Source organism: Eleginops maclovinus, chromosome 18 (assembly GCF_036324505.1).
Source record: "Eleginops maclovinus isolate JMC-PN-2008 ecotype Puerto Natales chromosome 18, JC_Emac_rtc_rv5, whole genome shotgun sequence".
Classification (NCBI taxonomy): domain Eukaryota; kingdom Metazoa; phylum Chordata; class Actinopteri; order Perciformes; family Eleginopidae; genus Eleginops; species Eleginops maclovinus.
Window position 1 is genome coordinate 25,045,146 of NC_086366.1, and position 23,593 is coordinate 25,068,738.

Consider the following 23,593-nt stretch of genomic DNA (forward strand, 5'->3'; position numbering starts at 1 on the left):
TAGTACTTTTCCACCCCTAAACTTCACAACAAGACTTTACCTTCAGATACTCTATGCAGTGTCAGGTTTCAACACACACACACACATACACATACACACACACACACACACACACACACACACACGGCTCAAAAACATAAACACACTGTTCATAAAACCGGCAGACCCCGAGCAACAGTTCACTAAGCACATCACACCTATATTTAGACTAAGAACTACAGTAAAGATCATGAGAATAAGCAGTTTTTACTACTTACTGTGACTTCTGCTAAGGCTGTGGAGAAACAGGAGAGGCTGACAGGGCGAGAGACGTAAAGGCACACTGAGATAGAGAGAGTGTGTGTGTGTGTGTGTGAGAGAGAGCAGCTATTCAGGCAGGAGGACACTCCCACAGCCAGAGTCCACAAAACCAGTTGAGCAAAAAGATCTTGAGTTCTTTTTCAATGCATCATCAACCCCGCCCTACCAACTACACACACACACACACACACACACACACACACACACACACACACACACACTGGGAGAGGCGGCCTCCAGGTCCTAACGCCCAGTAGATTCTTGCTCACACCACAGAACAGTATACAGTGCACTCAGGGGCTGGCTACATCAGACATTGCAAACTCATGCTTTTTAAAATGTGCATTCCTCAGTATTTGACGGATTTTCATTAACCTTTTCCCTTTTCGTACCCTGCTAATTATCTTTATTGTTTACATGTTGGTTTTCCCATTTCCTGTAGTGTGTTCTATAGGTTTTTGTGCATGGTAATGGTCTGCAAAGGCTTAAATCCCTGTGCTTACACACACTTCCACCCCCTGCCTGAAACGCCTCCATTGGACTCCTTTGAATACTTCAGTTACATAGAGACACCACTATGTAACACTCGCATTTCTATTGGCTAGCGCTCCAACAAATGATATGCTAAGGGGCGGTACATCTCTAAGCGGTTGGCCAATCACAACAGAGCCGGCCAGCTAACAAGTCATAGCAGACTGGGCTCTGGTTTCAGACAGAGGGTGAAAAGAGGTGCTTGCAGCACAGGCAGTATGAGAGAAATTAAGAGCTTCTGGAAATTTAAAATATGGAGACATGTCTCAGGAGACACACTAAATACTGGTTATACCAGTTATGACAAGCAACTGAGAGGACCCTGGGGCTAGGCTCCAACAAAATTAACATATTTCTACCATATTTTAGTATCCAAATCGAGCTACTTGTGACCCAAACTATTTGCTAAGATAGGCTGCATTTCGGATGATGTCGAAAAGTCTAAGGAGAAGCCGACCACCTCCTAAAGACGATAAAAAGGCAGACGCTGAAACTCTACTCGAGGACATCACGGAAGACCAGATAGCTAGCAAGGCGCTTACCCAATTGGAGACTAGCCATGATGAGAGCCAGATCTTAACAGCCATACAATCCATGAGGAATGATTTTTCCGTACAGCTACATTAAGTAGTTTCCTCCAACCAAGAGATAAAAGAAGCTATAGGGCAGGGGTGCCCAACCCTTTTTGGACCAAGATCTACTTTTAAAGTTGATAGTGTGTCCAGATCTACCAAGCCATATCGAAAGCCATAGCGTAGCCACAATTAATTGTGCACCTATATAATAACACAATGTTCTGACACAAAGATCAAGTTTTAACTATAATAATACATTTATTGAAGTAAATGTACGTCGTGCAAAGAATAAGCACAAGTAGGCCTAGGACTGGCCCGTAACATCACAACAACATACAACCCAATTAATACAATGCCTAATTCAAGTTGGAAAAGTGGTTCTCTACCTTAGTGGGACTTCTGGCACTGAGACAGTCCGGCAGTCCGGACAGTAGGAGCTGAGTGCCAGCCGTAAGCAGGCCGCAAGCTGGTCATCAGTCATGGTGGATCTGTATTTTGACTTAATGATTTTCATATGTGAAAAGGCAGACTCACACAAATATGTTGATCCAAAAAGTGCAGTAAATTCGTTGCAGTTTGTCTGAGGTTGGGGTACTTCTCTTTCTGCATTAGATTCCAGAATTGGACATTTGTGTCAGGTCTCTTGATTTGAGCTCAATGTCATTATTTAGTGTGAGGATCTCATTCTCAATAGCACCGCTATCCAGGTTGAAGAGTGATGTCACTTTGGACGTTATACAATCCACATCTATATTTTCCCCAAATGGAAAACTGATAACTGACAACAGGCTCAATGGATGCAAAGTCAGTAAAGCGCCTGTCCAATTCTGACAAGATGCTTTGCACTTGATCATCATAACGTGCACTCTCAAGCTCCACACAGTCTTTGCCCTGACGCTTAAATTCTGTGTCCATGTGTGGAAAGTTCCGCAGATCACACTGTTGCAACCTGCTTGATAGCAGCTGCAACTTGCTTTTAAAGGTGTTCACGGAGCTGATCATGTTGATGATGTGTTTGTTCTTACCCTGCAGCTCTAGATTCAAGTTATTGAGCTTGTCAGTCAGATCAGTAAGAAAGGCTAAATCCAAGAGCCACTGACTGTCTTCTAGCTGTGCATATTCAGCATGGTTTGAACGTTTCAGAAATTCTTTAATTGAAGAGGGGCAACTTGCTCTTACTAACGAATTCCATAAAAACCTGAAAAATATCTGTGCCTCTTGTGTGCCCTTTCAAAGGCAAAATGGTCAGCAGCTCTCCTTTTACACTCATATTGTCGAAAACCATTCTAATGAACACACATAGCTGAGCCACATCCACAGCATCAGTGGATTCATTGAATTGCAGAGAAAAACACTCACATGTGTCAACATCATTCCTCAATTGCTGTTCAACATCCTCCGCCATTCCCTCGCATCACCGTGTAACAGAATTTCTTGATAGCTGCACATCCTGAATAGCAGTCACAATCTCCTTTCGATTTTTAAAATCGGTAAAAAGCGCATCTGCGGCTTCCATGAACGCTTCTTTCACAATCTCACCATCCTTGAAAGATTTCTTTCCTTTTGCAAGAACACGACAGACACGATAAGAAGCTATGGTTGCAGCCTTACTCGTGGTATTGGGCCTGGTAAAAATGGACTGTTGTGCTGCTAGCTGACTTTTCAATTCCTTGACTTTTCGGTCGCGCAGTGGTGATTTAGCTGGGAAGTTTGTATCGTAGCTCTTGTGGACCGTCTTCAAATGCCACTCCAAATTCCCTTTCTTTGGTAAAGCCACATTTGCATTGCAGATAAGACAGATGGACTTGGCATTGGAATACACGAAAAAATAATCCTCCTCCCACTCTGAATGAAACTGATAGTCCTAAGTTCCGAGTCCTTAGTTAGAACCTAGCAACCATACCCTGCGCGCGCAGTTAGAAAGAAGCGCGTGAGATCTTTTCTTTGATTATGCCTGATCTACCTTATAGCTGTACAAATCTACACACTGCTTCACGCGATTCATTGTGTCTATTTAAGATGTTTTAAGTTGGAAGTTTTAATGTAGGCCTATTTTACACAACATTTTCACGCGATCGACTGGAACTCAGCCCACGATCGACTGGAACTCAGCCCGCGATCGACTGGAACTCAGCCCGCGATCGACTGGTAGAGCGCGATCGACTGGAACTCAGCCCGCGATCGACTGGTAGAGCGCGATCGACTGGAACTCAGCCCGCGATCGACTGGTAGAGCGCGATCGACTGGAACTCAGCCCGCGATCGACTGGTAGAGCGCGATCGACTGGAACTCAGCCCGCGATCGACTGGAACTCAGCCCGCGATCGACTGGAACTCAGCCCGCGATCGACTGGTACAGCGCGATCGACTGGAACTCAGCCCGCGATCGACTGGTAGAGCGCGATCGACTGGAACTCAGCCCGCAATCGACTGGTAGAGCGCGATCGACTGGTTGGGCACCCCTGCTATAGGGACATTTTCTGAAAGACTCGCAGAGGCAGAAACCCGCATTAGCACAGCAGAGGACCAGGGGGGGGGGGTCGGATAGAACTAGACCACGGATTCTTTTGGTGAGATTCTTGACATATTGAGACAGAGATCGAGTAATGAAAGCACCACGTCTGAAAGGCGATATCACAGTTGAGGGTAGCCGTGTCATGTTTTCCCCTTTCCACTGAAGTCCAAAGACAACGGAAACTTTTCGATGAGGTGAAACAGAGTCTGCGCCAAATGCGTAAGGAATATGGACTTATGTTCCCGGCAAAACTGCGAATTCTACACAACAAAAGCTGGCATCACTTCACTTCCCCATCACAAGCTGAGGAATTCATCCGAAAGATGAAGAAGGTGAACACCAATCAGGACGTGCAGAAAAAGTCATCAGCTGGAACGCGGCACGTAGGCCCAAGAGAAGGTGGCAGGGTCAAGTCATATCTGCCTCATTCTCCTCTCAAGCCAGAGGTTGAAAATGAACCGTATGATTTCCACAACAAATAAATTCAACACAGATAAACAACAGAATTTATCTCTCAACACATAAAGAATACCCAAATGAGAATGAACTAGGGCTGAACGATTTTGGAAAATAATGTAATTGCGATTTTTTTCCTCAATATTGCAATTGCGATTTAATATGCGATTATTTTTTCAAGGTCGTCTTCTCATGTATTTTTCAACGAACACAAGCAATACATCAATCGTGATTACAATCGTGAACCTCGTGAGGTAGCAACAGTAGCGAGGCACGTTCTGCACAATACCTGACGTTGCGCAGCATCTTCCTTTTTAAAGCCAAAATAATTCCACACAACTGACGTGCCGCCCCTCTTTGGTACCAAACTTCCAGCCGTGCACTCTTCTGACGAGCCTGAGGCCATTGTGCAACAGGTTCAAGCGCAGCATTGACTTCTTTCCCTGCCTGCTCGGCTCCGCTCTGCTCGCTCGCAAGTCACGTGACCAGTCAAATCGCAGCCTTTGCGGTTGGAAAATCTCGTTTTGTCATATAGCGATATTATCGCAAATGCAATTAATCGTTCAGCCCTAGAATGAACCACAGTATAAGGACCACTTTTAGCTTAGAAATGAGACATTCAATCAATGTCTAACCTTTTCCCCTTTCTTGGCTACTCTTCACTAGAACCACTAACTTCTGGATGGGTCTCTGAACGATAGATGGCTGGTTGAGGCGTTCACCCTTTTTGAAGGCATCTTGCTGTGCAAGCTTGATAAGAGTCAGTGTGGCTTGCCTGCTCTCCTCCACATTTAAAGGTTACGTGTTCTTGGTCCTCTTAGTCAACCGCTGGATGCGAGCAATGACATTAACCGCTGTGGTCCATCTTGAGAACCCTATCAGGTGTCCTTGGATGTCAAACTGCCTTGCGGCCTCCGTTTTCAGCACCTGTGTAATCCTCACCTCCAGATCTCCCACCAGCAGCTCTGATTTAACCTGGTTTGTGGCTATATCTCTCTCCCATAAGAACTTAGGACCAGAGAGCCAATTTGAGTTGATGAGGTCAGCCACCTTGAGGCCTCTGGAGGCGTGGTCAGCGGGATTCTCTCCTGTGTCGACGTAGTGCCATTGCCTTGTGTCAGTGGTTTTTCGAATTCTCTCGACACGGTTCGCAACAAAGACATGAAACCTTCGTGCTTCATTGTTGATGTAGCCGAGAACCACTTGAGAATCTGTCCAATAATACTCCTCATCAATCTTGAGCTCTAGCTCCTCCCTTAACATGTTGCTCACGGCTGCTGAAGTGACTGCAGCAGTTAGCTCTAACCTTGGTATGGTGACTATTTTGGTTGGCGCGACTCTCGCTTTGCCCATGACCAAGGAGCAGTGCACTTTCTCTTTGCTCAACAACCTGATGTAAGAGCACTGGCCATACCCTTGGCTGCTCGCATCAGAAAAATGATGCAGTTCAATTCTCTGAACCTCACCAAAGTTATCAGGTATGAAGCATCTTGGAATCTCGATCTTTTCAAGGTTTTCCAAATCCTTCATCCAAGTCTCCCACCTTAGCTTCAAATCCCTGGGCAGTGGTTTGTCCCACCCCGTACCTCTCTGACACATCTCCTGCAGCACTCTCTTTCCATCAAGGATGAATGGAGCTAGAAACCCCAAAGGGTCGTATAAAGAGGCCACGATTGAGAGAATCCCTCTTCGTGTCGCTGGTTTCTCATCAAGTGTCACCTTAAAGGAGAAGCTGTCGCTTTCAATGTTCCATCTTATACCCAACACTCTTTGCACTGGTAAGTCATCATGGTTGAGATCGACATTCTTTACCTCCATAGCACGCTCTGCTATATTGATGGAATCTAGTACCTCTCGGTTATTGGAAAGGAATTTGTGGAGGTGCATCTTTCCTTTAGCACACACAGCTTGGGCTTCCTTCACTAACTCAATTGCCTCACACACTCAAAAATTGAAGTACAGAAGAGGTACATTTCTGTAATGATAGGTACATAACAGCCACAGAGGTACACTATTTAGCTTTGCAGGGCCAGAAATGTACTTTGTACAAGCTGAAAGTACACAAAGGTACTGAATGACAATGAAGTACAATGTAGTACCGTTTTTGCCCCAGAAAAAGCCAGCTTTCCCCCCTCCCCCTCCCCTTCCCACTCCATCCACATCCGCGCGCCAATAGGAGCTAACGTTAACGTTACATGAAAATGACAGTTAGATCATTCAGCAATCAGCAAGAGTACAAGCAAGGTGGGATGGCGCTCAGAAATTTGGACACGGAACAACTGTTAGAAAAATTGAAGTCAGAAGGAATTAATATTACACAGGAGGAGGCACAAAAATTTAGAGGTAAGTGTATACAATCTTTTTATGTACGTGTATGAAGTGTAAACGACTTTTTATATGAGCTTTCCCAAGCGAATGGATTAGCATTAGCGCGCTAATCTCATAAAGTGCTAACGTTCATGTGTGAATAACCAGTGATTTAGGTTACATATACTGTAACTTAAACATTAAACACCTAGCTAGTTAGAACTGGAATCGAAGAATGATTGTGCAGGACCGTTAACGTTAGGGCTGGTGAAATTTGTCTGGTAAGATAGCACACGCTAATTTTCTGGTTCAATGTTGAGCATAGCTTACATTAATGTCAGTAGGAATTTCTGTGATTTATAGCAATTGGCTAACGTTAACATTAGGTTAGTGCTTTTATAGTGAACTTCAGCTTACTTTAAAGTTATTAACTACAGTTAATGTGATACCTGTTTGGCCAACAATAGTATGTTTGAGTGTAGTTGGTTATTAATAGTTGTGCAGTGTGCTAGTATTTAAAACACGAAGTTATCTGGAGCTTATGACATTGAAGTTACTGTTAGCCTTGTCTAGCTAAAAACGTGTTCGCCATTTTGAGGCAGTTACTGTTGGCCTAGTCAGTTAGCCTAACTGTTAATGGAAGGAACAGTAATGTAAATTCGAAAACTACACATTAAACATTGATGCTAATTCATTACAATAAGCTATCGGGGACGACGACTAATATTACTTTAGCCTATTTAGATTGGCATATGGTAATAGACTGATACATCATGCGGTGTGATTTTGAAAGATGCGGTGTCCATTTTGAAAGATGAATAGGCTTGTTACGTTATCATTCTTGAATTGGTAATTTACTGTGAGTGAACGGTACTATTAATGTGATTCCTGTTTCGCCTTCAACAGTTTCTTATGTTGTGCGGTTATTTATAGTCATACAGTTACTTTAATTGTTAAATTATCTGTATCCTATTACATTAGGGTACTGCAGGCTACGTTTTTCAAATTGCCCCACGTGTCATTTTGAAGCAAGTCAGAGTATCTTACAGTCGGTAGAAATATAAGTACCTGTAATATGAAGTCGTATCTGTTTATTTGACTTGGATACAGTATTATGCATATTTAATGGTATATTAACATAGTTGGTGTTGATATATGAACACTTTACTGATACCGGTTATCCTTTTTTTTTTTTTTTTTTTAAGACAATGATGTGGACGGAGAGACGTTGGGACGAGGCCTTACGGAAGCAATGATGTCTTACCTATTTGAAAGATCGTTTAAAAAGCAACTGCAATTACGAGACTTTGTGGAGCAGAACAAAGAAATAACAATAGAGTTGGAAGTGCTGACATCGGATGATCAATTTATTGAGACTCCAGCATCAAATGAAAGAAGGTAGGTGTTTTGTATTACTATACTATTAGAATGTGTATAACAATGTTTAAGAGGGGAGTTAGTTATCATTATTTTTTTCTTTTGGTTTGATGAATATTTAACAGGGCAGTGTAGTCTGATTTAATTTGAATGAGGCCTCATGCAATGATATTCTACTTTTGCAGTGTGGGGCCAGCACGTAAAACACTTCCAGCCATTATTTCTATTCCACGTTTCCCATATGACGTGCAGCACAAATTGGATGCAAAAGAACCATGCCACAAGATTCCAAAATACCGGAACATAATCGTACGAACTTTGTATGAGATGATGGCACAGTACACAATGTAAGTACGGGTATCAGATTTCAGATTAGAGAGCTTTGACTCAATCCGACTCATAGAAAACTGTGCTGACGTACAATTCATCCAGTAGTTCATATGAGCTGTGGACTGACAGATGATTTCATATAGCATGTCTTACCATGTGTACAATTGTGTCACTACTGAAACAGGTTTCCAAGTAACCAGGAGTATATTCAGGTTGCCAAAGCATTCATCTTGAAATACCCCTCTCTGAAGGACATCGATGGCAATGGTTATGTAAGTTATACATGGATGGAATTGGTAACAGTATAGATATTTATCAAGAACTGCATATAAATTCATTATTTTGTATAATCGTATGTGATGTGCATTGTGCGTTTCTGAATGTTGAATTTGAATGTGTTGTTTTTTGCTTTTGTTTTTTTGGTCTCCAGCATACTTGGCATATGTCATTGAAAAGAAAATTCAAGACTGAACGTGCTCCTCTAGTTCATGATGTAGAAGTTCGAAAGTACAAAGAGAGGTATGCCGAGTCCAGAAAGTCCAAGACCGTGGATGAATCAGCCGTTGTAGTCCATAAACAGGCTAGAAGTGCATCAGTAAGCAAGCCACATTCATTTTCACTTTTGAGCTTTTGAACCTCATGTCATATTCAACTTTATATGGTAATGTCATTTTTGTTATGTTAATCCTTGTATATAAAGGAGTTTGCTGTGATTGGGGAAGACGCTACCTCTATTGAAGCCCATGTCAGAGTTCTAACAGAACAATACACAAAGATGCAACCTGACATGATGATCGTGAAAGACCGCATGACCAGGACATTCTCATGGAGACGCTCAGAAATCGCTGAGGGAATTTCTGTGGAGGACCTGTTGAAAAAATATCCATTTCTTTCAACACCCTCTGGGGTAAGTTGACATTTGACTGATAGCAGAGGTTGCATTTACCAAATACTCGTTGACTAAACTTATTTACATGATTGGTCAGCAGCGGTCAGTGAAATGGTCTGTTTTTTTGTATGCGTTTTTAAACGAAGATGTACAACCATTGGCATTCTTTGAAATTAATATACAAGTCCTCCATCTCTATCTCTGGCCAAAACTACCATGATGGTATGTCTTTACTGTCTGAATTGCAACAAGTTACAAAAGCCATAAGGTACACACATCTAACTGCTGTATGATGATCATTGTATCATTACAAATAAAACAAAACAGATTAATAGATTATGATAGAATCTTTATGACCCTCTGTCAAAATAATATGAAGCAACCTTAAGCCGATGGAGGATTGAATTTGTTGTTCCTGTATTTTCCAGAGCATTCATGTATCCTGATCTCAGTTCTATGTCCCTGATTTCTTGACTCAGAAAAGCATTTTATAGCATATTATAATGTATTTTTTTTCCCTCTCTCTCTTTATTAATCAGTTGTATGATGAGGTGGACTGCATTCATCCTGCCCCAGTTCCAGTAGACAGGCGCATCATAGAGAACTTAACTTCCCTGCTTCCTAAACTTACTAAATTAGTGAAGGACACATCACCTCTTAAACAAGTCTACCTAGATGCAAAACGTGATGCCCTGACTGTGGACCATGCAGGTACTGATTATACTGACGATGCAATACATGGTTTTGACCCTATTGGTTACTTTTTGATTGCCAATTTGTAAAATTTAACTTAAATTTGTACAGCAAACTTGTCTTGTCAACCAAAGTTTTGAGAGCAGTTTGTTCTTTTTAAAAGACTACACATGTTGTGTTATATACCAAACTTGTGTTGATGTTCCAAATCAGATGTAAATGTACTACAGTTTAATTTGTATATGTTTTTTTCAAGCTATTGACACCAGGGGTGGACTTCTCCTCTTGCCATCGATCTTTAAAGAGAAAATCGAGAACTTGATCATTCTTGGACAGGTAACATGATATAACTGTTGCTTGAGACACAAGATGTGATGGCTTTGGTTTGCCACTACTGACCATATTCCATGTATAATTATGTTTTTCTTTCTTTACTGCCTCTTTGCCTTTTAGAATGAGCCGGCCACCCCGCACCCAACTATTAGGCTGAGGGACCATGATTGGAAGACTGCTATTGTTGACAGAGCTGAAACCATCATCGAAGTTGACGGGGTTAGGATGTGCTCCTGTATTGGTGTTGAAGAGGCTTTCCGAGCAGTGTTCTGCATGTACTTCGTTTCAATATGGAGTACCCTGCTCAATTGAAAAACACATTCATATTTTTTCAGAGGTGCATTGCACAGATAGTGGTGGCTGGAGACAAGCTGTCAACACCAGTGACTCGCCTTATTAACCTCCTATACTGAAATGCCGCCATTATATCAGTGTACGAAGTGCCGCCGCAGAACTTTCACTCTTACTAAACTTATTCAGCATATTGGACTTGTCCATGCCCACGAACCTAATTTTAGCATCACCTGTGGCTTGAAAGGCTGTCAGTCATCATTTTCAAAATATCACTCATACAGACGGCATGTTTACAGAAAACACAGACAGAGCTTTTTTCCTTCGGCGAACAATGACATTATAGAACAACCCAGTTTTGAATGCCTTCCACCAGAACCAGACCAACATACACCACCAAGTATGGACCAACTGCTTGAGGGACTGAAAGACAACTTGTTTGGTTTCATTTTGAAATGTAGAGAAAAAAATGGACTTCCCCTCTCAGTCCAGCAAGACATTGTCGATGATCTCCACTTTTTGCTCTGCTTTTTCAAAGAGAGCTACGACACATTCATTTCTTATCATCTTGAAAAAAATGGGTTTTGTGTGTCTGAATGCGAAGAACTTAACCAAATTATGTCCTCTACGCAGTTTTTCGACAAAGCTTGGGAAGTAATTCGGTCTTCACACATGATAAAGACACACTGTAAATCTAAAATGGACTTAATTGAACCGGTCAGTTTTACACTTAGAAGTGCACAAGGGAACAAAACTGGACATTTTTCGTATGTGCCAATCACTCAGGTACTACAAAAATACTGTTCCCTGGAAGAAGTGTGGGAGCAGATAATTGCGGATGGGGGCAAACCTAGAGACAGTGAGGTTTTGAGAGACTACACAGATGGGGAATACTTTAAGCAACACCTTCATTTTAAAAACAATCCCCAGGCTTTGCGTCTTCATTTTTATGAAGACGAATTTGAGATAGTTAATCCATTGGGTGCTAAAAGGAATAAATACAAAATATGTGCCTTCTATTACACTGTAGGGAATATTGGTGAGAAATATCGATCAAAACTCAGTCACATTCATTTAGCCATGATGGTTCGTTACATACATTTGAAAGAATATGGGTTGGATGTAATACTGCAACCCATACTCGAAGACCTCAGAACACTGTCATGTGATGGTTTCACTGTTTGTTTTGACGGAATACAACATACACTCAAAGCTGCCCTGGCCACATTTTCTTGTGATAATCTATCTGCTCACATGATAGGAGGGTTCTCAACTTCGTTTAGTTCAGGCAGGATATGTCGATTTTGTATGGCATCCTATACTGAAATGAAAAAAAAATTTGTGAGGAGGTTTTGTTCTGAGAACAACAGATGTGCATGCCTACCATGTTGAAAGTGTCATTGGTGACAAAGAGAGGATGTCTTTGTATGGTGTTAAAGCTAACTGTTCATTTAATGTGTTGGACTATTTTGATGTCACCAAAAGTTTCCCCCCCGATGTCATGCACGATTTGTTGGAGGGGGTGATACCTCTTGTCATGAAATTGGTCATTTCTGAAGCTCATAAACAGAAGCACATTACTATTCACGAGATAAACGATGCACTTAAACAATTGTGTTTAGGTAGAAATGACAAAGCAAACAGGCCAGTGCCTCTAACCGAAAATGTTTTGCGAAAATCTGTTGTTGGCTCTGCCAGCCAAAAATGGTGTTTGTTCAGACTGTTACCCATATTAATGGCTCACCAAGTCCCGCCTGGTACTCCTTATTGGAATGTTTACCTGCTTAGTAGAGAAATTGTTGACCTCATTTTAGCTTCGCAAATCAGAAAGGATGACCTTGCACAGATGAAATTACTAGTTGGAGAGTTTCTAACCGAGATGACTAATGTATTTGGAAATGTGTTAACCCCCAAGTGTCACTATTTATTACATTATCCACGTTTAATATTGATGTATGGTCCCCTTCGCCACTTGTGGTGCATGAGGTACGAAAGTAAACATCAATACTTAAAGACATTGCAAGAAAATGCAAAAATTTCGTCAATATAACTCATTCACTCTGCAATCGCCATCAGTTTAAACAGTGCTGGGAATTTTCCTCTGATTTGATGGGTGAATATGAAAAATCCTACAGCAAAAGCACAAACACACAATTTTCTACACTTCCAGTCAATCTACAAAACACTTTAAAAACACACAACACCTTTCAAGATGTCCAATTTGTTGTTCCGGATAAAATGCTTCAGCGTGTGTCACAGCTTCACGTTAATAATGTGAAGTATGCCCTGAATGACATTTTCATTGTAGGTCATGTACATGCAGAAGACATCCCATTATTTTGGAAGTTAAAATACATCATAAATGTAGATTCTAGTTGGGTGTTATGCGGAAAAATGTTATGCCCTCTGTCTTTTGACAGTCATTTACATGCGTTCAAAGTCAGACTTGATGAACAGTGGACATTGTTGCATCCAGGAGATGAGGTAGACCATCAAGCTCTAGATATGTATTCACTTGATGATGGCTTGTTTGTTTACTTAAAATATTTTGTCTAAATGTCAATGTTCAAGCTTTGGTCAAAATTGTATGTCCACTGTCTTTTGACAATTATTTACATGTTCTATTTTCTGCAGAAATGTCATTTACTGAGAGATTTTCACATTGGGAAAAGGTGTTTAAAACATCAATGTCATGTCTATGAATTTGAATTGTGTTAGTATTGATATTGTGTGTTGATTGACCATCTATATACATGTTTATTGCATTACTATTAATCTTGTGTTATGTGTATCCAGCCTACTTGTATATCCAGTTGATGAAATCATATGATGTGAATATAAATGTACATACATTTTATAGAATAAGACAGTTAAATATTGTGTTATGGGTTGACCATTTGTATGAATACTTGTATATCCAGTTGATGAAATTATATGTGTATGGTGTGAACATAAATGTGCAGACATTTTATAGAATAAAATTTTTGACTATACCTACTTGTGCATATTTTCCTTACCACCTTAAATTATTACTGGCGTGTACCCTTAAAGAACAGATTAGTACCTTTTAAGGGTATTATGTGGTAATGATTTGTACAGGTACGTTTCAGTCATTGTAGGTACACATGTGTACCTTGATAGGTACAGATGACTAGGGTACAGAAAAGTACCCGTAAGCATGGGTACATTACTGTTCTTCAAAAGGGTACTGCCCCAGCGACAAGCATTTGTACCGACTTAGGTACACAGTGGTACTTCCATTTCTTAGTGTGCACCAACTGATTTCACGCTTATGAGGCCATCATCAACATAGAAATGCTTCCTGATGAAGCTAGCCGCAGAGGGGCACTCTTTCTCATTTTGACTGGCAAGGTGTTTCATGCCATAACTGGTGCAGCCAGGAGAGGATGATGCTCCAAACAGGTGCACCTTCATGCAGTATTCTGTGGGTTCTGAGTTTGTGTCCCCATTTTCCCACCAGAGGAACCGCAAATAGTCTCTATCTTCTTTGCGGACATGAAACCTGTCGTACATTTTTTCCACATCGCACATGACTGTGATGGAATGTTTACGGAAACGGCACAGTACAGCTGTGAGACCATTTGTAAGGTCTGGTCCTGTTAGCAGATGATCATTCAATGAGGTGCCTTCGTACTTGACAGTTGACAACCACCCGGATCTTGTCTGGTTTCCTCGGGTGGTAAACCCCTTGATGTGGGATATACCACATTTTCCCAGGCTCTGGTTGCATCCCCATCCTTGAAAACACCTTCCATGAACCTCACATAGTCGTTTTTGAACTTGGGATCTCTGTCCAGCTTCCTTTTGAGGTGCTTCAGCCGAGCCAAGGCCAGCTTCTTATTGTCTGGGAGGTGAGGACGTACTTTAAAGGGAAGAGGCATCTCAAGGTGGCCATGCTCGTTTTGCTGGATTCCTCCTATTAAGATCTGCAGGAAGGAAATATCATCTTGAGATATGCTTTTGCCGCATGATTTTGTGTCTGCAAAATCGGACTCAAGAGCCTTAATGACAGAAGATGGTGTTATAAGTGGTAGCTCTCTGACAGATACCCGATGGCAAAGACCACTCACATCTTTAGCATTCACACGCTGTGGCGCGCTTCCCACAATGCTCCAACCGAGGTCAGTTTTAATGGCATAGGGCTCATAGTCACCCCCAGAGATGACCTTTCTTGGAATTAACGCTCTGGAGCAGTCACAATAAATAATCCAACACCACAGTCCATTAATGGGGGTATCTCTTGAGCTATGTTGACAAGGTGTTTCCATTTGTTGGCTGTTTGACAAGTGGGGATATGCGCGCGGTCAAGAGGAATGAAGTCTCTCGTGTAGGCTAAAGGTAAGTTCATGGAAATGTTTGAGGAGAAACCCCTGACTTTGAGATCACATACTCTTTGACTCTTCACAGTTGAATCTTTTCCCATCATGGTGGAGAGCTTCAGTTTGACCGGCTCCATTGCCGCCTGCTTTTCGCACACCTCTTGATCAACAAATGTGTGACTGCTTTGTGTGTCCAGGAGGGCATATGCTAAGGCAGTGGTTCCCAAAGTGTGGGTCGGTATTGTGGGAGGTATTGCAGGGGGGTCGCGGGGGAGGGGTACGGTTTGCGTGAACTGCAGAACCGCGTCTGTTGTTAAGGTGGCACGTAATACAGTTGTTTAGTCTACATGCCACCATGAGCCTATACCACCTTAACTAACGGACCACTCACCCTGGGGTGCGTTTCCCAAAAACTTTTTGATAACAGTAGCCATGCGTGAGTCTGAGAACTGAACATTTTAAAATGGAAAAGTTTTTAACAGCGGGTCCAAACAAGCGTAAGCCTACTTTACACTACGAGCCATGTTTATTAATCACATACGTCCGATTCATTGCTGCAGGGGACATGAAAGAGGACCTGTTGTTCTGCAAAAAACTTAAAACGCGAGCCACTGCTGATGAACTTAAGTAATTGACACTTACTTGCAAGAGGCCAATCTGAAGTGGGAGGGTTGTGTTGGGGTGTGTACAGATGGGGCTCAGGCAATGGCTGGGAAGCACAACGGGCTCCAAGCGCTCATAAAGCGTGTGTCGCCCAACGTTCATTGGACTCACTGTATGATCCATCGAGAAGCGTTGGCTTCTAAACAGCTGAGTCCCGAATTGAACGAGGTGATGACGGACGTCATTGCCACAGTGAACTACATCAAAACGCGCCCTGTTAAGGCCCGACTTTTCTCTGCGCTATGCGAGGAAATGGGATCCAATCACACAGCTGTTTTGTTTCACAGCGAAGCGCGATGGTTGTCACGTGGGAAGGTTCTGTCCAGGGTATTTGAGCTGCGGGAGGAAATTCTGATTTTTTGGGAGGAGGAGGGTCATGACCTCGCGGTTAATTACAGTGATGAAAATTTTCTTACGAAAGTTGCCTACCTCAGTGACATGTTCCAGAAATTAAATTAACTAAATCTGCAGATGCAAGGAACCAACACCCACCTTCCGCATCTTGCAGATAAAATAAAATCATTTTCAAGGAAATTGGAAATGTGGGAGCGGAAAATTGGGGAGGGAAACATAGACTCATTTCAGAACCTTCATGCTTTTCTTGAATCCAACAACATTCAGAACACAATCGTGCCTTGTATGAGAGCACACATCTCTGCCCTACAACAACATTTTCAGAGGTATTTTTCAGTGAAGGATTCAGCACAATATGACTGGATCCTAGACCCCTTCACTGCAGCCGCACCTACTGACTTCAGCACTGCTGAAGAGGAGCAGTTCATTGATATCACATCAGACTCCACACTGAAACTGCAGTTTCAGGCCAAGTTACTGACTGCATTTTGGATTGGGGTGGAGGAGGACTACCCACTATTGGGTGGAAAGGCAATGGCAGTATTACTCCCTTTTGCCACGTCTTATCTTTGTGAGGTGGGCTTTTCTGCAGTGGCCTCCATAAAGACCAAATACAGGTCAAAGCTGGACATTGAGAATGAACTGAGGGTGGCCATCTCACAGTTGCCACCACGATTTGAAAAGATCTGCAGTTCAAAGCAAGCCCACACTAGTCACTGAGATGTATGAAATATTTTATGAAAAAACAAATCTGGGGTATTTTTTCAAATTCAGTGCAGATGTTAAAAAGATGAAATAGGTTCAAAGTTGTACAATTTAAAAGTAAATGTGTTATTTTGTCACTCAAGAAGAGAAGTTGCAGTTGCAAAGTTGTTAAAACAGTGCTGTTGCACACAAAACACATGAATAAATGTTATTTTGAAGTGTCTTGTAATGGTGATTATGCCCTTATTGTTTATTTGTACTGTTTGCGTGAATTTCAAAATACATTTTCAAGAAACTAAAAGTTTCGGTGTTTAGGGGGGGCTCCAAAATATGTTTAGGTCTTAAAGGGGGTCCCAGCAGAAAAAGTTTGGGAACCACTGTGCTAAGGTTTGATTATCAGGAGCGTTAGGTGCTGAAATCCACACTGGCACAATCATAGACGTGCTCCCACCTTCTCCTGCATTCACACAGCATGACAATGAGGATGTACTTTCTTCAACTGCACACTGCTTTGCTTCTGCTGGGAAACGATCTTCATGCAATGGAGTTGGGTGACTCTTTCTGCATATGCCGCACATGGCTCTGTTTCTACAGTCTTTAGCATTGTGACCTTTTCTCAGACATGCGAAATACAGCTTATTTTCTTGTATGCATTTTTTCTTTTCTTCTACAGACATTTCTGTTAGCCTTTTGCATTTGTGTATGGAATGGTTTTCTCCACAGCAAATACACTTGCTTATATCTGAGTTTTGTAATGGTGTGCTCCACTTCCTCGGTTTTTCAGCATCTCTTGACCTGATTTCATCTAGGTCTGGTGATGTGGAGCTCAATGAAACTGGGGCCTTCACATTTGTGGCAAATGTGTTTGCTTTTGAGCGCTTCATCTCTCTTCCTGGTGTCTCTGCAAAGGGCCTTAAAGCGTGCAAGGATGACACTGGATTACATGCAATGCGTGCCTCTTTAGCGATGAATGAAGGAAACTCATGAAAGCTTGGATAGTCATGGCCGCGATCTAACTGCTCTGTGACGTAGCGGTTCCACCTGGATGTCGCCCATTCAGGAAGCTTGAGCAGCATTCTCTGGTTCTCCTCGCAGTCATTCAGAACCTGTAAACCCTTTATATGAGACATGGCATTACTACATGTTTAGAGGAAATCGCCGAATTCTCTCAGCTTGACATACTTCTTTCCACCAATCCTTGGCCACATATTTAGCTTCTCTCTAAAAGCCCGTTGCACAACAAAGGAATGGCCATATCTGGCATTCAACCTATCCCATGCTTGTTGATAGGCTTCCTCGTCTTTTCTGTAGAAGCTGCCCTCAAGAAAGGATTTTGCCTCCCCTGCTATGCACTTTTGCAGGTAGAACAGCCTATCTGCAGGGTTGGAGCATCGTCTCTCTATAAGAGCTTTAAAGCTTGTGCTCCATTCTGTGAACTTCAGAGGATCACCTGAGAATACGGTAGGTTCTGAGGTTGGAAGGCGAGCGAGAGTTAATGATTCTTGTAATGCCTGGACTAAGGATGTCTCATTTTTTGCAGCTTGCCGTTCTTGACCTGGGATGGAGTGAGTGAATGGGTTTGTATCATTAGCTTTGCTGCATACATGACTGCATGATCCATCCTTTCCCTTTGTCACTTCTTCAGTGTAAACATTTAGCTTTGCTTGAAGAACATCAATGTCTCTCTGGTTTTCAAGTTTTTTCAGCTGTTGACGTTGAGCTTCAACGGCAGCTTCCATATTAATTTCAGCTCTCTTTGCCGCCAACTGAGCAGCTGTTTCTGCCCTCTTAGCCGAAATGCTAGGAGATTCTGAGAGATGGTCAGAATGGTGGCAGCTGCGTGCAGTAACTCTGGAGAATGTGGATCCATATATGGACCTAGCATATTCATTGTCAAGCAGCATGCATAACCTTGATCCTTCTGCCTCGGCATCAAACTCACCTCCTTCTTCAGTGAGACGCACTCTCATCAATTTCAGTCTGCTGTCACAGCTGAGCATGCATCAACTTTTCTCCGAAGTTCTTGACTTGGTGCAGTTTGGAGTCGGATGCTATCGTACAGCTCCTTTAACTCGGAGTCAAGCTTCTCAGCTTCATCCATCATGTTATACATGTCACCTTCAGAGCACACTTGCTTCAACCTTGTACAAATGCCTCTTACATTATTTTTCCATTTCTCATATGTTACTTAAACTTCTTATCCATTTGAATTAATTCTTGCTCTTTCAGTTCTTGCATTTTAGGTGTTAATCGTCTTTCACGAGAGGATTTCTTATCCTTCCCTAATCTAGCTCCCCTGCATCTCGCTATTGTGAGATGACATCAGACTGACTATCACCATTTTGAACTTTCAAGAATTATCATATGGAGAAAGCAAGGTAAAAAGGTAAGTCTATAATTAACAGTGAGTAGCCAAATAACACCTGAGATTAACTTTGCCAACTTATTGAAATCAAATAAACATTAAACAGTCTTTTCAGCAAACAACAAAACAATAGCAGTTATTATCAGAGCATTCAATAGATTTGTTTTTGTTTGTTTTTTGTTACTCTTATTTGAATGATCAGAATCTCTTTAATATCTTGTTTATTATGATCAAAACCGTAGCTTATGTTCTATCTGTAATGTAATGATGGTATGAACGTTATCAGTTATATTACGCAGTGACGTAGTTCCGGTCTCCGCTGTACAGTTGAACAAGTTATAGAGACACGCGGGAGTTAGCTCGGCAATGCAGTTTGTAACGTGTTAATCCAAAGCCCTAATAAACTACACGATAAGTGACACAGTGTGTGCGTATCGTGACATGGTGTCAGAAGTTACGGACTGAACGCCGAAAGAACTAAGATGGCCAAGTTTGGACCGCCAGAACAGTTTGACTTTACCCGGCCAGGGGAATGGCCAGTGTGGAGGCGCCGATTCGACAGGTTTCGAGCGGCTTCCAAGCTCAACAAAGAGAACTGTGAGGTACAAGTCAACGCTCTTCTGTATTCGATGGGGAAAGAAGCAGAGCCAATTTATGAATCGTTTGTGTATACGGAGGACGACGAAAGTGATAACCCAGAACTTGACTACGATATAGTTATAGCTAGGTTTAATGATCACTTCGTGCCTAAGCGCAACGTGATACATGAGCGAGCATGCTTCCACAAGCGTGTGCAGAGGGCTGGAGAAATGGTGGAATCTTTCGTGAGGAGCCTTTATGAGCTAGCCCAATACTGTGAATTCGGCATAACAAAGGATGAACAAATTAGAGACCGACTCGTCATTGGCATCCTAGATAGCGAGGTCTCACAAAAGTTGCAACTTGAGGCGGATCTTACGCTGGAGAGGGCTATCCAGCTAGCCCGACAGAGCGAGCAGATCAAGAAGCAGAGCGAGGAGCGGGCAGAGTGCTCAGTGAATGCTGTGGGACAAAGGGGACAGGCAGGCTGGAAACGCGGCAAGGGCAGGTGGCAGCGAGATGGACGAAACGGTCCCAAACGAGAGGAGTACAGCAAACAAAATGGATGCTGCTCACGGTGTGGCAGGACACACGCACGTGAAGAACGTTGCCCCGCACACGACAAGGAATGCCGGGGATGCGGTAAGCTAGGACACTTTGAACTGGTGTGCAAAAGCAAAATGACAAAACAATTAATGGCTGTGACACATGAATTTGACGATGATGATGATGATGATCAAGCTTTCTTTATCGGTGCAGTGACAAATCAGGCCCATACAGTAGTTGAGCAGCCAGATTTCAGTGATGATTGGCGTGTCACACTTCCCATCAACAATAGTCTAGTTGACTTTAAAATTGACACGGGGGCAGACATTACTGTAATGACTGAGAAAACGTACAACAAAATGCCAAACAAGCCCCAATTAGCTAAGACTACAGTCAGTGCCACAAGCCCAGGCGGGGAAGTAAAGTGCATAGGCAGATTCCTGGCCACATGCCTGCACAAGGGCCAAAAGTATGCCTTCTGGATAACGGTAATCAAAGGACAGTTTGCACAGAACCTACTGGGGGGAGGAGTGGCAAAATCCATGGGCCTTGTGAAACGGCTGAATGCAGTGTGCACCGTGACGGACGACCTATTCGGAGAAATAGGACTCCTACAGTGCGACCCTGTCAAAATCGAGCTGAAACCAGGCGTGGAGCCCTATGTCGCCACAACGCCGCGCCGGGTGCCGTTTCCCCTCCTGCCAAAGGTCGAAAAGGAGCTGGGGCGCATGTTGGAGATGGGCATAATCGAGCATGTCACAGGGCCCACCGACTGGTGCGCACCCATGGTGCCTGCGGAAAAAAAGAATAAAGACCAGGTCAGAGTGTGCGTGGACCTCAAGAGGCTCAACAAGGCTGTCAAGCGAGAACGGTATGTTTTGCCCACACTGGAGGACATTGCTCCCAAGCTAGCGGGGGCAAAGGTGTTCTCCACGCTAGATGCCTCTAGTGGCTTCTGGCAAATTCCCCTGGACCCCGACAGCCAAAAACTGACCACCTTCATCACACCCATGGGCAGGTTCTGTTTCAGGCGGCTCCCATTCGGGATCTCTTCAGCCCCTGAGATTTTCCAGAGACTGATGACCGACCTGCTCAGGGGCCATGAGGGAGTCGTGGTCGTGATGGACGACATACTCGTCTACGGTGCGGACGAGGAGGAGCACAACAGGCGGCTGAACACAGTCCTCCAGACCATCAGGCGGTCTGGACTGAAACTGAACAAAGCAAAGTGCCGGTTCAACAAGTCGGAGACCGGCTACTTCGGACACATAATCAGCGCAGAGGGCATGAAAGTAGACAAAAGCAAAGTGAGTGCAATCACTGAGATGCCCAGCCCAAACAACGTGGGAGAGCTGCGCCAGGTCCTGGGCATGATCAACTACCTGGGGAGGTTCCTGCCAGGCCTCTCAACCGCGCTACACCCAGTCACTGACCTGCTCAAGAAGGACAGTGCGTGGGCATGGGGTGACCTCCAAGAGAGAGCGCTGCAGAAAGCCAAAGACATGCTCTCGTCAGCCCCAGCACTGGCCTACTACGACTCCAACCGCCGCACCATCGTCAGCGCGGACGCCAGCAGCTACGGCCTGGGCGCCACACTACTCCAGGAGCACAGCGGTGAGTTGAAACCTGTTGCATTCTGCTCACGCACTCTTACAGAAACCGAGAAACGCTACTCCCAAATAGAAAAGGAGTGCTTGGCAGCGGTGTGGTCATGCGAACGCTTTGTACGTTATGTACAGGGGCTAGACAGTTTTTGCCTCCAGACAGACCACAAGCCGCTAGTCCCATTGATAAATGCATGTGACCTGGACAAAGCACCCGTGCGGTGCCAGAGACTGTTGATGCGCCTGATGCGGTTCAATGCGACAGCTGTCCATGTTCCAGGAAAGCAGCTGATCGTGGCAGATGCGCTGTCCAGGGGCCGTGAAATCAGACCACCTCTCCGGTTCAGACTCAATGAGTGATTTATGACTGCTGACTGCTTTATTGCTAATGCCTAATCTTTTTTTTTTCAGGTTTCCCTACTGAAACAGATTTAGTTCAATGGACAAAATGTAAAAAAAAAAATTAAAAAAAAAAGGAGGAGAAAGAAAGAAATGTTTTCTGCAGTTAATGTTGCTAATGCACTTAAGGGTAATGTTTATATTAATGTGTTACAAATACTACAGTACAGTAGTATGAATGGGGAATGGGTTCTGGAAAAAAATGAGAAGAAATTGCTCTTGGTAAAAATAGATTTAATTTTGATTAAGACTTAATTTACTTACCTGAATCTGCAATTGGAGTAAGTATTGTTTATTTATGTTTTAGGATACTCTGAATGGACTCAGTTCTGGTAAAGGTTACTTTTAGTTTATTGTCTCAAAAGGGGGAGATGTAATGTAATGATGGTATGAACGTTATCAGTTATATTACGCAGTGACGTAGTTCCGGTCTCCGCTGTACAGTTGAACAAGTTATAGAGACACGCGGGAGTTAGCTCGGCAATGCAGTTTGTAACGTGTTAATCCAAAGCCCTAATAAACTACACGATAAGTGACACAGTGTGTGCGTATCGTGACACTATCCATCAACGTCCTGAGGCATAACAATTGCACAGTTTAACCTGAGGACTCACGCTGTATCCTTAAACTGCTCCACGGAGTGTCCGCTGAAACCTGTAGCTTGCTGCAGGGAGGGAAGCCTCGCCGCTCGCCGTAGCCTGTAGCCGCGCCGCAGGATGCGAAGCACCGCTGCTTGCCGTAGCCTGTAGCCGCGCCGCAGGATGCGAAGCACCGCTGCTTGCCATAGCCTGTAGCCGCGCCACCGCTCGCCGTAGCCCGTGGCCTGCCGCAGGATGAGAAGCGCCGCCACTCGCCTAGCCTGTAGCCGCGCCGCTCGCCGTAGCCGTGCCGCAGGATGAGACACAGCACCGCCGCTTGCGTGGGGATGTGAAGCAACGTTGCCCTCTGAAGCCTCCTGATGGATTTGGACACGTTTTCACTGTATCTACTCTGGACTGGTTATAATGAACACGCCTCTACTGATGTCCATAACGACTTTATTTTCTCCTCCAAGTTACGGAACACCGTGAAAACTGTAAAACACACATTTCACATACATCAATTGAACAGAAATTATTTCTTATGCTAAGCTACACAAGTTTCAGTATTCAAAAATAATTACCGTGTGCGCCTCGTTAGCCAGTAGTAGACAGTTACACAGTTCTCTCTCGTCTCTTTCCCACAATTCTCAGCTCCCGTCACTCAAACAGGAAGTGACCTCACAACAACTCAACAAAATCTGGAGAAATAGAAATCCTTCCAGACAATATTCCTGTCATTCTACTACCCATAACTCTTATTCCCACATAGACTACTTCCTCATTTTTAAGCCTATGATAGCCAAAGTGAATGACTCAGTGTATAAAAGTATTGTCATTTCAGATCATGCGCTACTACTAGTT

At 43.3% G+C, this 23,593-nt stretch overlaps 2 protein-coding genes across 2 annotated transcripts in view; one reads left to right on the forward strand and one right to left on the reverse strand.

Moving 5' to 3' along the window:
- The first annotated feature begins 7,362 nt into the window (after nucleotides 1–7,362).
- On the forward strand, nucleotides 7,363–16,058 carry LOC134880513 (uncharacterized). Its single transcript, XM_063907467.1, has 10 exons — nucleotides 7,363–8,081; nucleotides 8,246–8,407; nucleotides 8,575–8,662; nucleotides 8,821–8,985; nucleotides 9,091–9,297; nucleotides 9,819–9,990; nucleotides 10,229–10,308; nucleotides 10,426–10,580; nucleotides 15,134–15,213; nucleotides 15,628–16,058. Exons 1-10 carry the CDS (start codon nucleotides 7,936–7,938, stop codon nucleotides 16,056–16,058), a joined length of 1,686 nt encoding a protein of 561 aa, XP_063763537.1. The 5' UTR covers nucleotides 7,363–7,935.
- A 6,703-nt stretch (nucleotides 16,059–22,761) lies between these two features.
- Nucleotides 22,762–23,593, reverse strand: part of ryr1b (ryanodine receptor 1b (skeletal)) — an 85,860-nt gene continuing 85,028 nt past the window's right edge. Inside the window, exon 82 of the mRNA XM_063907468.1 lies at nucleotides 22,762–23,106. Coding sequence (XP_063763538.1) covers nucleotides 22,762–23,106 — 345 coding nt within the window. The remainder of the gene's footprint in view (nucleotides 23,107–23,593) is intronic.